Source organism: Loxodonta africana, chromosome 16 (genome assembly GCF_030014295.1).
Source record: "Loxodonta africana isolate mLoxAfr1 chromosome 16, mLoxAfr1.hap2, whole genome shotgun sequence".
In the NCBI taxonomy this organism is placed as follows: Eukaryota; Metazoa; Chordata; class Mammalia; order Proboscidea; family Elephantidae; genus Loxodonta; species Loxodonta africana.
This window is the reverse complement of record NC_087357.1, coordinates 72,823,799-72,837,242: the sequence shown is the minus strand read 5'-3', so window position 1 is coordinate 72,837,242 and position 13,444 is coordinate 72,823,799. Positions and strand designations below refer to the sequence as shown.

At 38.1% G+C, this 13,444-nt stretch overlaps 1 protein-coding gene across 4 annotated transcripts in view; it reads right to left on the bottom strand.

Annotated features, from left to right (window-relative positions):
- Nucleotides 1–13,444, bottom strand: part of ADK (adenosine kinase) — a 569,500-nt gene that overhangs the window by 117,738 nt on the left and 438,318 nt on the right. For all 4 annotated transcript variants that reach the window (XM_064269749.1, XM_064269750.1, XM_064269751.1 and 1 more), the window contains one exon: nt 9,472–9,507. In XM_064269749.1, the coding sequence (XP_064125819.1) occupies nt 9,472–9,507 (36 nt within the window). The remainder of the gene's footprint in view (nt 1–9,471; nt 9,508–13,444) is intronic.

Genomic DNA, 13,444 nt, shown 5'->3' with positions numbered 1-13,444 from the left:
GGTTAATAAACCTCTCTGAGTTTCTGTTTCCTCATCAATGAAAGTAAGAAAATAATACTTAAGAAATGTTATGAGAGATGCATGCTAAAATAAGTAGGCAAGACTTTGAAGAGAAACAGGAGATTTACATAGTCTCAAAGCATTTCCCCATAAGATATGTATTCATTACAAAAGGAAGAATGCCAACATTACAGTGGAGAAAATTGACAGTGTCACCTTAACCCAGGAATAAGATTAACATGACCAATCATAAGATATATTGACATCATGTACCTCCCTGATATAGGCACTGAGGAGGACACGTCAGTTCTGTGGTATTCCTGCCCAAATGTATAACCTCGACTTAATCTCATGAGATTAAACTGAGGGACAGTCTACAAAGAGACTGATCTGTACTCTTCCTCCAAGCATCAAGGTCATGAACAAGGAAAGAGTGAGAGACTGTCACAGATTAGAGGAGACTAAGGAGACATGGCAACTGAATACATGGGATCCTGGAATAAATTCTGGAACAGAAAAGCAAAACTAGAGCGAAAACTGGTGAAATCAGAATAAAGTCTATAGTTTAGTTATTGGTATTCTACCAATGTTAGTTTCCTCATTTTGATTATTCTATTAGTCATAGCATTAGGTGAGGCTGGGTGAAGGGTATATATAGGAACTCTGCTATTTTGGTAACTTTTCTGTAAGTCTAAAATTATTTCAAAATAAAAAGCTAAAAACAGTTGCAAGGATGACAAAAGATAAGGTAAGTGAAAGGTCTTAATATATTATCTAAAAAACAAAAACCAAACCCATTGCCATCGAGTCAATTCTGACTCATAAAGACCCTATAGGACAGAGTAGAAGTGCCCCACAGAGTTTCCAAGGAGTGGCTGGTGGATCCGAAGTGCTCACCTTTTGGTTACCAGCCAAACAATTAACCACTATGCCATCAGGGCTCCAATATATTACCAAGCATATACTAAGTACTTAATAAATACTAATTTCCTTTCTCCACTGACCCTTACTGATACTCTCCCAAACTGTCGCATCCTGAGGTTACCCCAAAATTTCTAGAAAGGGCCTCAAGAATTTTAAGGATGGTGATTTTAATTATGGTATCTAATAAGGGGGAGTCCCGGGGTGATGCAAATGGTTTACACGTTCAACTGTTAACTGAAAGGCTGGAGGTTCAAATCCACCCAGAGGTACCTCAGAAGAAAGGCCTGGAGGTCTACTGCTGAAAAATCAGCTTTGGAAAACTCTATGGAGTACAGTTTTACTCTGACACAAATGGGGTTGCCATGAGTCAGAGCCGGCTCAATGACAATTGGTATCTCAAAAGGGAGGAGAAAGACGAAAGGGGGGAGGAGAAGTAGAAGAAAGCTCACGTCAATTGAGTTATGGGCACTGTATATAGCTCTAATGATTCATTACATCTCAATATCTCTAGATAGTAGGTGGTGGTCGTTAGTCGTTGTCGATTTAGCTCTGACTCACGGTGGCCTTATGTGTAACAGAAGGAAAAATTGCCCAGTACTGCACCATTCTCACAATTGTTGGTATGTTTGAACCCATTGTTGGAGCCATTGTGTCACTCCATTTCATAGAGGGTTTTCCTCATTTTCGCTGAACTTCTACTTTACCAAACATGATATTCTTTTCTAGCAACTGGTCTTTTCTGATGATGTGTCCAAAGTAAGTGAGCTAAAGACTTGCTTTGCTTCTAAGGTTTATTAGTACATTCCCATTTTATAGATGAAGAAACTGAGTCACAGGAGGTTAAATAACTTGCCTAAGGTGATAAATAGTTCTGTGATAACAACAGCAAAATGCACATTGCCAGAAACTGTAGAAGTAATATGTGGGCAGCACAGAATAGCGGCTAACAGTGTGATCTCTGAAATCAGACTTTGGGGGTGCGAGTCCTGCTCTAACTTTCGCGTTCCAATCGCCAGTAATTATCAATGCATCTTGATTGCATGTTCCATCAATTTCAGACTGCGACAGCTGATAAAAATCTTCTATTTCTTCATCTTTGGCCCTAGTGGTTGGTGTGTAAATTTGAATAATAGTTGTATTAACTACTCTTCCTTGTAGGCGTATGGATATTATCCTATCACTGATAGCATCGTACTTCAGGATAGATCTTGAAACGTTCTTTTTGACGATGAATGCAACACCATTCCTCTTCAAGTTGTCATTCCCAGCATAGTAGACTATATGATTGTCTGATTCAAAACGGCCAATACCAGTCCATTTCAGCTCACTAATGCCTAGGATATGGATGTTTATGCGTTCCATTTCATTTTTGACAATTTCCAATTTTCCTAGATTCATACTTTGTACATTCCAGGTTCTGATTATTCATGGATGTTGTTGTTGTAAGGTGCCATCCAGTCTGTTCCAACTCATAGTGACCCTATGTACAACAGAATGAAATACTGACTGGTTCTGTGCCATCCTCACATTGTTGCAGCCACTGTGTCAATCCATCTCATTGAGGGTATTCTTTTTTTTTGCTGACCCTCTTACTTTACCAAGCATGATGTCCTTCTTCAGGGCCTGATCCCTCCTGATAACATGTCCAAACTATGTGAGATGAAGTCTTGCCATCCTTGCTTCTAAGCAGCATTCTTGCTGTACTTCTTCCAAAACAGATTTGTTCATTCTTTTGGCAGTCCATGGTATATTCAATATCCTTTGCCAACACCATAATTCATAGGCGTCAATTTTTCTTCAGTCTTCCTTATTCGTTGTCTAGCTTTCACATGCATATGAGATGACGGAAAACACCATGGCTTGGATCAGGCACACCTTAGTCTTCAAGGTGACATTTTTGCTTTTCAACACTTTAAAGAGGTCTTTTGCAGCAGATTTGCCCATTGCAACCCATCTTTTGATTTGACTGCTGCTTCCATGGGTGTTGACTGTGGATCCAAGTAAAATGAAATCCTTGACAACTTCAATCTTTTCTCCGTTTATCATAATGTTGCTTATTGGTCCATTTGTGGGGATTTTTGTTCTCTTTATGTTGAGGTGTAATCCGTACTGAAGGCTGTGGTCTTTGATCTTCATCAGTAAGTGCTTCATGTTCTCTTCACTTTCAGTAAGCCAGGTTGTACCATCTGCATAACGCAGGTTAATAAGTCTTCCTCCAATCCTGATGCCACATTCTTCATATAGTCCAGTTCATGGGTTATTTGCTCAGCATACAAACCAAGTAAGTATGGTGAAAGGGTACAACCCTGACACACACCTTTCCTGACTTTAAACCACACAGTCTCCCCTTGTTCTGTTTGAATGACTGCCTCTTGATCTACGTACAGGTTTCTCATGAGCACAATTAAGTGTTCTAGAGTTCCCATTCTTTGCAACGTTATCCATAATTTGATATGATCCACACAGTCAAATGCCTTTGTAGAGTCAATAAAACTCAGGTAAACATCTTTCTGGTATTATCTGCTTTCAGCCAGGATCCATCTGACGTCAGCAATGATATCACTGGTTCCATGTCCTCATCTGAATCTGGCTTGAACTTCTGGCAGTTCTCTGTTGATGTACTGCTGCAGCTGCTTTTGAATGACCTTCAGGAAAATTTTACTTGTGTGTGATATTAATGATATTGTTCGATAATTTCTGCATTCTGTTGGATCACCTTTCTTTGGATGGGCATAAATATGGATCTCTTCCAGTTGGTTGACCAGGTAGCTGTCTTCCAAATTTCTTGGCATAGATGAGTGAGCACTTCCAGTGTTGGCTCTGTTTGTTGAAACATCTCAATTGGTATTCCATCAATTCCTGAAGTCTTGTTTTTCATCAACGCCTTCAGTATAGTTTGGACCTCTTCCTTTAGTACCATCAGTTCCTGATCATATGCTACCTCCTGAAATGGCTGAATGTCAACCACTTCTTTTTGGTATAGTGACTGTGTGTATTCCTTCAATCTTCTTTTGAAGCTTCCTGTGTTTAATATTTCTCCTGTAGAATCCTTCAATATTACAACTTGAGGCCTGGATTTTTTCTCCAGTTCTTCAGCTTGAGAAATGCCAAACGTGTTCTTTCCTTTTGGTTTTCTAACTCCCGGTCTTTGCACATGTCATTATAATACTTTGTCTTCTCGAGCCGCCCTTTGGAATCTCCTGTTCAGTTTATTTACTTCATCATTTCTTCCTTTTGCTTTAGCTACTCTATGTTCAAAGCAAGTTTCAGAGTCTCTCCTGACATCCATTTTGGTCTCTTCTTTCCTTCTGCCTTTTTAATGGCCTCTTACTTTCTTCATGGAAACCCTGGTGGCATAGTGGTTAAGTGGTATGGCTGCTAACCAAAGGCTTGGCAGTTCGAATCCACCAGGCGCTCCCTGGAAACTCTGTGGGGCAGTTCTACTCTGTCCTATAGGGTCGCTATGAGTCGGAATCGACTCGACAGCACTGGGTTTGTTTTTTTTGGTTACTTTCTTCATGTATGATGTCCTTGATGTCATTCCACAACTTGTCTGCTCTTTGATCATTAGTGCTCAGTGCATCAAATCTGTTCTTGAGATGGTCTCTATACTTTGGCTCTCTTGGACTTGTTCTAATTTTCTTCAGCTTCAACTTAAACTTGCATAGGAGCAAATGATGATCTTTTTCACAGTCAGCCCCTGGCCTTGTTCTAAATGAAGATATTGAACTTTTCCATTGTCTCTTTCCATGATGTAGTTGATTTGATTCCTGTGTACTCCATTTGGTGAAGTTCATAGTCGCCACTTATTTTGTAGAAAAAAGGTTTATTTGCAATGAAGAAGTCATTGGTCTTACAAAATTCTATCACATGATCTCCGGCACCATTTCTATCACCAAGGCCATATTTTCCAACTACTGATCCTTATTCTTTGTTTCCAACTTTTGCATTCCAATCACCAGTAATTATCAATGCATCCTAAATGCATATTTGATCAATTTCAAACAGCTGAAGTTGGTAAAAATCTTCAGTTTTTTCATCTTTGGCCTTAGTGATTGGTACATAAATTTGAATAATAGTCACATTAACTGGTCTTCCTTGTGGGTGTATGGATATTATCCTATTACTGACAGGGTTGTTCTTCAGGATACAGTTTGCGATGTTCTTTTTTTTTTTTTTAAATAATTTTTATTGTGCTTTAAGTAAAAGCTTACAAATCAAGTCAGTCTGTTGCACATAAACTTATATACACCTTACTACACGCTCCCATTTACTCTCCCCCTAATGAGTCAGCCCGCTCCCTCCCTCCAGTCTCTCCTTTCATAACCATTTTGCCAGTTTCTAACCCTCTATCCTCCCATCGCCCCTCCAGACAGGAGATGCCAACACAGTCTCAAGTGTCCACCCGATACAAGTGGCTCACTCCCCATCAGCATCTCTCTCCAACCCATTGTCCAGTCCCTTCCATGTCTGATGAGTTGTCTTCGGGAATGGTTCCTGTCCTGGGCCAACAGAAGGTTTGGGGACCATGACTGCCAGGATTCCTCTAGTCTCAGTCAGACCATCAAGTCTGGTCTTTTTATGAGAATTTGGGGTCTGCATCCCACTGTTCTCCTGCTCCCTCAGGGGGTTCTCTGTTTCTGCAATGTTCTTTTTGACAACGAATGCAATGCCATTCCTCTTCAAGTTGTCATTCCCGGCATAGTAGACTATATAATTGTCCGACTCACAATGGCCAATACGAGTCCATTTCAGCTCACTAATGCCTAGGATACTGATGTTTACACGCTTCATTTCCTTTTTGATGATTTCCAATTTTCCTAGATTCATATTTCGTACATTCTGTGTTCTGATTATTAATGGATGTCTGTAGCTGTTTCTTCTTATTTTGAGTTGTGCCACATCAGCAAATGAAGGTCCCAAAAGTTTGACTCCATCCATGTCATGAAGGTCAACTCTACTTTGGGGAGGCAGCTCTTCCCTAGTCATCTTTTGAGTGCGTTCCAACCTGAGGGGCTCATCTTCTAGAACTATATCAGACAATGTTCTGCTGCTATTCATAAGGTTTTCACTGGCTAATACTTTTCAGAAGTAGACCATCAGGTCTTTCTTCCTAGTCTGTCTTAGTCTGGAGACTCAGCTGAAACCTGTCCTCCACGGGTGACCCTCATAGCAACGCATAAGCCACCATAGTACGACAAACTGACAGATGCAGGGGGGATACCATAGTAGACAGCACAATTGTATACTTTCCTCTGTCAGTGGTGTAAGATGATAGAATCACTGGGTAGAGAAAGGCTACAAATCTGGGATCCTCTGGGTAGAGTCAGGGCTTGTGGGAGAAGCAGGAAAAGGGAGAAGGACTGCTTTGATTCTTCTGTGGGCAAAAGTATTATATCCTAGAGATCTAAAATAAGAAAATTAAAATGTGTTGCTTACAGCAAAAGTGAATAAATGACCCAAAAGTAGGTATGAATTCTCTTAATCATTTGGCACATACTCTGTTGCACAGACAATGAAAATACAGAGAATACTTCTAAGTTCTATAGGTATTTTCTTTACTTTATTTAATTTAAATCAATTTTCAGTACAGCTTTTAGAGGCTTTCATAATGAAACATGCTTTTAAGCACCTTATTTTTATTTAGGTCCTAAAAATACAAACCTTTAATCGGTTCAGCTCAAGGTAAGGTAGATTTAAGAAAAGGTAGATCTCCCAGAATAATAAAATGCCTTATGAAACTTTTTACCGCAAGAATTGTCATTTTAAATTCTTAGCAGGTCTGTCATTTAAATCAGGCACTATGCAATTTTCCATCACCTATATAAAAAAATCGTCTCTTCTGCTTTGTGCTCTGCCCAGCTCCAGTTTTTATCTCATTCTCCAGTGCCCTAAGCTGCCTCTTCTTACTGAAAATTGCCCAATTCATTTTAAAGATTAAAGATTTTTTGAAAGAAAGATTATCTAAAATTTGTAGAGAAGCTAACCAGAATATCATAAACAATGCTGATGAGGATATTTCCTTTTGAATAAACACTGGTTATTTTTAGAGGCATTTGGATTGGTCTGTCAGCAGACAGATCACTAGTGGCAGTGCTCAGTGGCTCTGGGCACTGATTGGGATTTATAACAGAAAATGATGGTAGGACAGAAGAGCTGATGGGAAGAAAAAATGCTCACCTTTCCTTTCTTTTTAATCTTTTCATTTCTCTCCTCGCCTTCATGCCCCAAATTTAAAGGCAAAATTAAAATTTAGAAGGATAAAATGTAGATTTTTTTCCTATTTGTCACACTAGACTTAAGAGCACTAACACATTTCCATAGACAGAAAACTGCTAAGATAATGTGATACATTCTTGTTTGAATCTTTAAGAATACCAAGTTCCAAACCTATGCTTTCATATTACTGTCTAGTGGACTAAGGAAACTTTAATGACATTTTGAAATCACTGAATTTGTCCAAATAGCGGTCCACGCATGGATTATATTTCAGTAATAATAACACTACTCATGATTCATATATATTCTGTAATGACTGTAATATTTTAGGGAACCCATGAAGGGACACATCAAGATAATATGTGCTTAACCAATCCAACGCGTCACTGTCAATATAAGCGACAGAGCAGTTTTGCTATGTCAGGAGGTAATAAGGTATGCGATTAGAATTATCATCACTTGACTTATATGCTATAATCAATTATGGCAGATTTACGGTAAAAAGAAACAATTTGGAATCAGTAAGTAAGAACTAATGGAAAAGCTAATGTTGGTTGGTAGAAAATAGCAAAAGTAGCTTATTTCTAAGACTGAATTTAAACTAGATATACTCAAAAGAATGTATCAAGGGTACAATAAAATATGAATTAATAAGCCATTTAAAAAATAAATGTTATTTTTAACAAACTATTTAAAAATTATTATCTAGATACTAGTGGATCATGATCATTTATGGTAAAATTGGTTATTTTATAGAGCCAAATACATTTTTTTATGCTAACAGAGAAAACTCACAGGACATGAATTTTATATTCTACAGGCTTTTATCTGTTGAGAATTTTGATTTGATTATTAAATTAAATATTCCCCTGATTACACTTAGCCCTATACATCAACTTCCATTTTGGGAAATTACCAAGTGAAACAACTGGAAAAACAAAAACCTGGAAATCTTCATTCCTTTTACACATTACTCAACCTTATATTCGCTGGAATAAGGTAAAGCAAATCAACTCCCAAGAAGCTATCACAGTTGCCAAGAGTTGAGTATAATGAGGCAGGGTTTCCTATCCTGAAATAGTTGTTTCATAGGACCTTGAGCATAGAATACTTAGACCACATGCTCATCATCTTCCCCTATGAAGAGGAAGCTCTATTTCTGGTTATCAAGTTCTATGACGTGGGTAACATGCACATGTATTATTTTGTTGCTTGATAATGAGTCACCTTTAGTACATTTAAATAACAGTTCTATCACAAATTCTGACACCTTTATCTAAGGAGTTCAAAGTGAGCTTACTAATACTATCCAATCAATCCTCAAAGATTCTAGATAGTAGGCAATACTGAGTATCTAAGTAAGGAAAGAGCTTCTATATACCACCTCTATGCAGATAAAAAAAAATTTTTTTTTTTATTATTGCCTACCAATATACCAAGTTGATGTACAGAATAAAGCATTCTCCATAGTTCTGGCTCAATAAATCTGATAGTCACAGAAGACTCATAAACTCAGCTCATTCTCTGTCAGTTAATCTGGGTTTAGATTAAACTCAGTGTTTTCTAATAATCCATTAGAAGACGGATATTATATGGGTGGAATTATGGTCTTAACTGGTATCTTAATTTACCAAGAACAACCACATGGAGTTTTTGAATCTTGAAAGAATAATGATTCTACCAGGAAAATAGAATCAGGACCTGGAAATTAAAACCAATCATCAATATTTAGTTTCAGAAAATTTATGTATATTTTATGCTGCCCCTCCCCCCCCCCAAATAAAATAAAAAGGGAAAGATTCAAACAGGAAGTTTATATGAACAGGATTTAAATTAATCAGTTCCTAACAACTGTTACATACAACCTTTTGGAAATTAATTTGCATAATGACAATCTACATGTGGTAGGGTTGAAATTATGTAAACAGCATTATATTTCACTACTGAGTCTTGCCCCACTGCCGCTTTAGCGGTGAAGCCTTATGAAATGTAATGCAGCTAATGAGGTAGCTTTTTAACTGAACAAACTGACAGGCCCCATATCTGCAGAGGCAGCTTGAAACCGTGCCCAACCTCTTGGCTTCCCAAGAGGCTTTTCAAAATTCAATAAATAACATCTGTAGGCGATGTTGGGTGCAGACCTAGCAGAGTGCGTCATAACACTGTGCTGGCAGAACAAAGAAACCATGACGACTGCCAAGTTTCCATGGCAACTGCTGCGAGGCTCTGAGAGTATAATAGCACATCAATCACTGTCCAAAAGAACTTCATTATCAGCTAGAAAAAACCTTCAGGATCTGTTTAGTGTGCAACTGTGGGTTAACTCACCTCAAAGCCTTGCTCTCTAGCAAAAGTGGCAGCCTCCTGAAACAAAAAAAAAAGAACAGTTAATTATAAAGTACTAGGTAATGAAGAAATAATCCATTCTGAAACTCATTCAAATAGTCTTCTTTTTACACAATTATCTCACTATATCCACATAGTTCAATTGTCATTCTTACACCAAAAAAGCTTTCTTTTTTCCCTTGGCATTAAAAAAAAAAGGCAGCATAATGTCAGCACACTTCACAACGTGAGTAAAGAAGACGTAGTGCGTGTTTGCACTGTAGCTGCCACAGGGAGCTCAGGTGTGCTGACCCCAGCAAAGAAAGATGATTATCTGAAACCTCAGAATACACTGATTAAAATGTATAGATTCAGAAAAATCACCATTTTGTGACCCATAATGAAATTTATTCAGGCAAGGATCATCAATGGATACGAAATTCATTAGGTGAAAAGATGATGGGGAACCGGGTATTTCCACGAAATCACAGTATCACAGATTATAAGCTGGTCATGGGATCAAAGCATAACTTTATAATGGAAGGATCAAGCTGTGACAACCTTAACCCAGAGATGGATCTCACCACATAGCATCACTAATTGTAGGACCCCCAAATATTACGTGCCTTCTGTCATGATGCAATATGAAGTACAAACCATCAACCATAAAGTGCTCTCGTCGAAAAATCTGAACACAATTAATCAAACCTTCAGTTCAATAATATGTACTCTACAGAAGATATAGGGGAAAGCAGAACAAGTTAAATGATACATTGCAGAAGCAACTGGACAAATCGTAAAGTAAGGCATTCTACAGGACAGCTAGTTTGGTCTCTTCAACAAATCAAAGTCATGATAAAGTAGGGGAGGGGAATGACCAGAAGTAATGCATGGACCTTAACCGAATCCTGTCTTGAACAAACCACTTATAAAAGATCCTTTCAGGGACAATTGGAGAAATTTCAATATGAAATGGGAATTACATAATATTAAGGAATTGCCAATTTTTTAGGTATGGTAAGGAAAATGTCCTTAATTTTTTAGGGATGTATTTTGGGATGAAAAGTCATGATATGTGTAATCTACTTCAAAATAATTGAGGAGATTAATCAATCATCAATCAACCAAAGCAAAAATGACAAAACGTTAACAATTCTTAAATATGGATTATGTGGTGTATTAAGTGTTCAGTATCTCAACTTTTCTGTATGTTTCAAAATTTTCGTAATGAACACTACCAAACCCCACCCCCCAAAAACAAAAATCATCTCCCTTCAATATAAGAGGAGAGACTAGCAAAAGTTGAACATTAAAACAAATACATTGTTTTCATACACTAAGTTCTCTTAGATATTAAAAATCTTAAGGGCAAAACCTGATAAATATTACTACATACTCGAATGTCCTTACACCAACGGGCTATCAAAGACAAAAAGGCATCTGTGGAACCAAATCCTTTTATTTTTTATTCTTCCTGTGTATGTTTTAATTTTAGGACCTGTAGAAAATGGAGGCAATATTACTTTCAACTCTACTTCCTTCTTAAAAATGAAAAAAATTGCAGGCAACTGTCAAGAGCCTCTACATCTTAACTTACATTCCTCCCAAATTATCTTTGCCAAGAGATATTAATAGAAAGATGGGATTTGAGCCTGAGTAGTGAGCAGATCCAACTCAACTAAATCGACTGATGTACAAAACCATGTAAGGCAGAAAGTTCAGTGTTTCCAGCACAAATTTGGGTACAAAATGTATGTTAGGGTAAACACTGGGGAAAAATGTACCTGTGCAGTTATGGTCCAATATATTAATAACTTACAGATTCAGAGAAGCATTTTGAGAATTTTGGAAAGGTCACAATGCATGATTACAGCTAAACACTGAAGTTAACAGAAAATGATAAGCTGAAAGTACAACTCCTTGGGCTGTTCACTAGAGAAACCGAAGGCCGGTCCGGCTAGCCTCAGTTGATGTAGACCCCCCCACCCCCACATACACAAATTGAATTATGATCTTGACAACTGGCACAAGCAAGTTTAACCTCTCACAATTTACTTACAAATATTACAATGGAATTCTGTACATCACATAGTCAATAATATTTTTTGGCCTGAATGCCAAGGAAAAGAAGAAGTTTAAAAAGATATCAATGTACTGTTTTTCAAAGCCGTCATAGAATTAATAAAAGCTAATTCTTACATGAAAAGACAACTGAAAAGCTAAGTATTTGTAAGGAACTTTATCTGAGGCGTGACAGAGCCCTAGAGGACTGTAAGACAGTTTAAAACGAAGACTCTGTAGGACTAAAGTATAAAGACCCAAAATTCACATATGGTACTCGGATTACTTTTTAGTGTCCACTTTTGCTCATGCAAATGTACTGAGAAGACAACTGTGATCTGTTGTGGTGAAGCAAAACTGACTAATTTCAAGAAGACACATGCATATGTCAAACCACTGTTTCTTAAGGAAACTGGGTCCTAGGATACTTCCACACTGGTAAACTATCCCAAATACCAACATATTTCTGACTGAGGAAGGACATGCTTAAGGGAAGTCAACTCCATCTTCTATCTCGGCACCCCTCACACAGGTTTGCAGAGCTGTGCCCCATCACTAGGAAAGTTAAGCACTTGTTCTGTGGCTTAAAAAGATCTTATCTCCTGACTTCCTCCTACCTTCCTTTGATCTTGGGCTGGTGCCCCCAGTCACTCAATTAAGAAGGCAGCTGGCTCACATCACTGCAGACTTTCGCACAGCTAACCTCTGATCTGAAGGCGTTTGTGGATACAATGACGGAACAACATTTATTTTTGCCTCTCAGCAAAACAAACAAAACAACATAGGAGAACAGTTTGACCCAGTAAAAATTTTAAGCAGAATTTGAGCCCTCAGATTCACAGCATGGAGGAACAGAAAGGAAGGGCATTAGATCAGAAAGCAGGGAAGAAAACATGGGCAGAGAGGGTGGGCACCAGAGCAAGGCAGGTTCCAAGTATCAGGGGTAATTCCAAGTGAACTGATCACACTAAATTGAAAAGGACTTTTTAGTGTGCCTTCGCAGTAGAAGTGAGGAAAGAAAACAAGCAAGTCTCCATCTGTGCTGCCCCAGGGCGCCTTGTACTGAGTTTCACAAATCTAATGAAGCAGTCAGGTTAAAATCCAACCTCAGAGTGGATGTGACATGTGGAGAACAGCTAGGGTTCGACTAGAGAAGCAGGGCGGTTCTTAATGCAGGTGATTATCCATGTGATAATCATTATATTTACAGGCTTTCCATTTTAGATCTGACATCAAAAATCACAAAGGAGGAGGGATTAAGGAAATAAACAACCGACACAGAGGCTTTACGGCTCCCCTGAGAGTGTAGCACGTTCATCCATGCATGACAAGCAACAGAAGCAAAACCAAACAGGCCAGGAAAGAGTATTTCTGAGAAAGCTGGATTTCACATTAACACTTCTTTCCATTTTGATAACTTCCACTATTATTCAGCTTCTCAGGCAGGTCACATTTTCAGAATCAGTTCCCATTGTTGCTTTGGCCATAATATGGTATCATTTTTGGTTTACAGTGAATGATACTCACATAATATATCTTTTACAACCACAGAGTCATTTTTTCCTTCCTGGAATTGAGTGTTGTGAATAAAATGACACACAATTAAAGTCTCAGACTCTCATCTATACCGTGCGATTTAAGACTTAAAGTAGGCTTGCTGCTTCACCGGCCAGGCTAAAAGGGTGCTGGCTGGCGAAACAAGGACCATGCATGGTTTTTGAATAAAAAAGAGGTTGGAAAAAAAAAAAAAAAAGGCTGAAAATTCATGGTTAATGAAAACTATGGAATACTTACATTAAGAGCTATTTAAAGGGATTAGCAAGCCGCTATTAAAAAGCACAATCCTCAGATTACACAGGAAAGGGAAGGGAAACTCCAGTCATCTTTGTGTGTAGAAAAGACAACTATTTTCTTT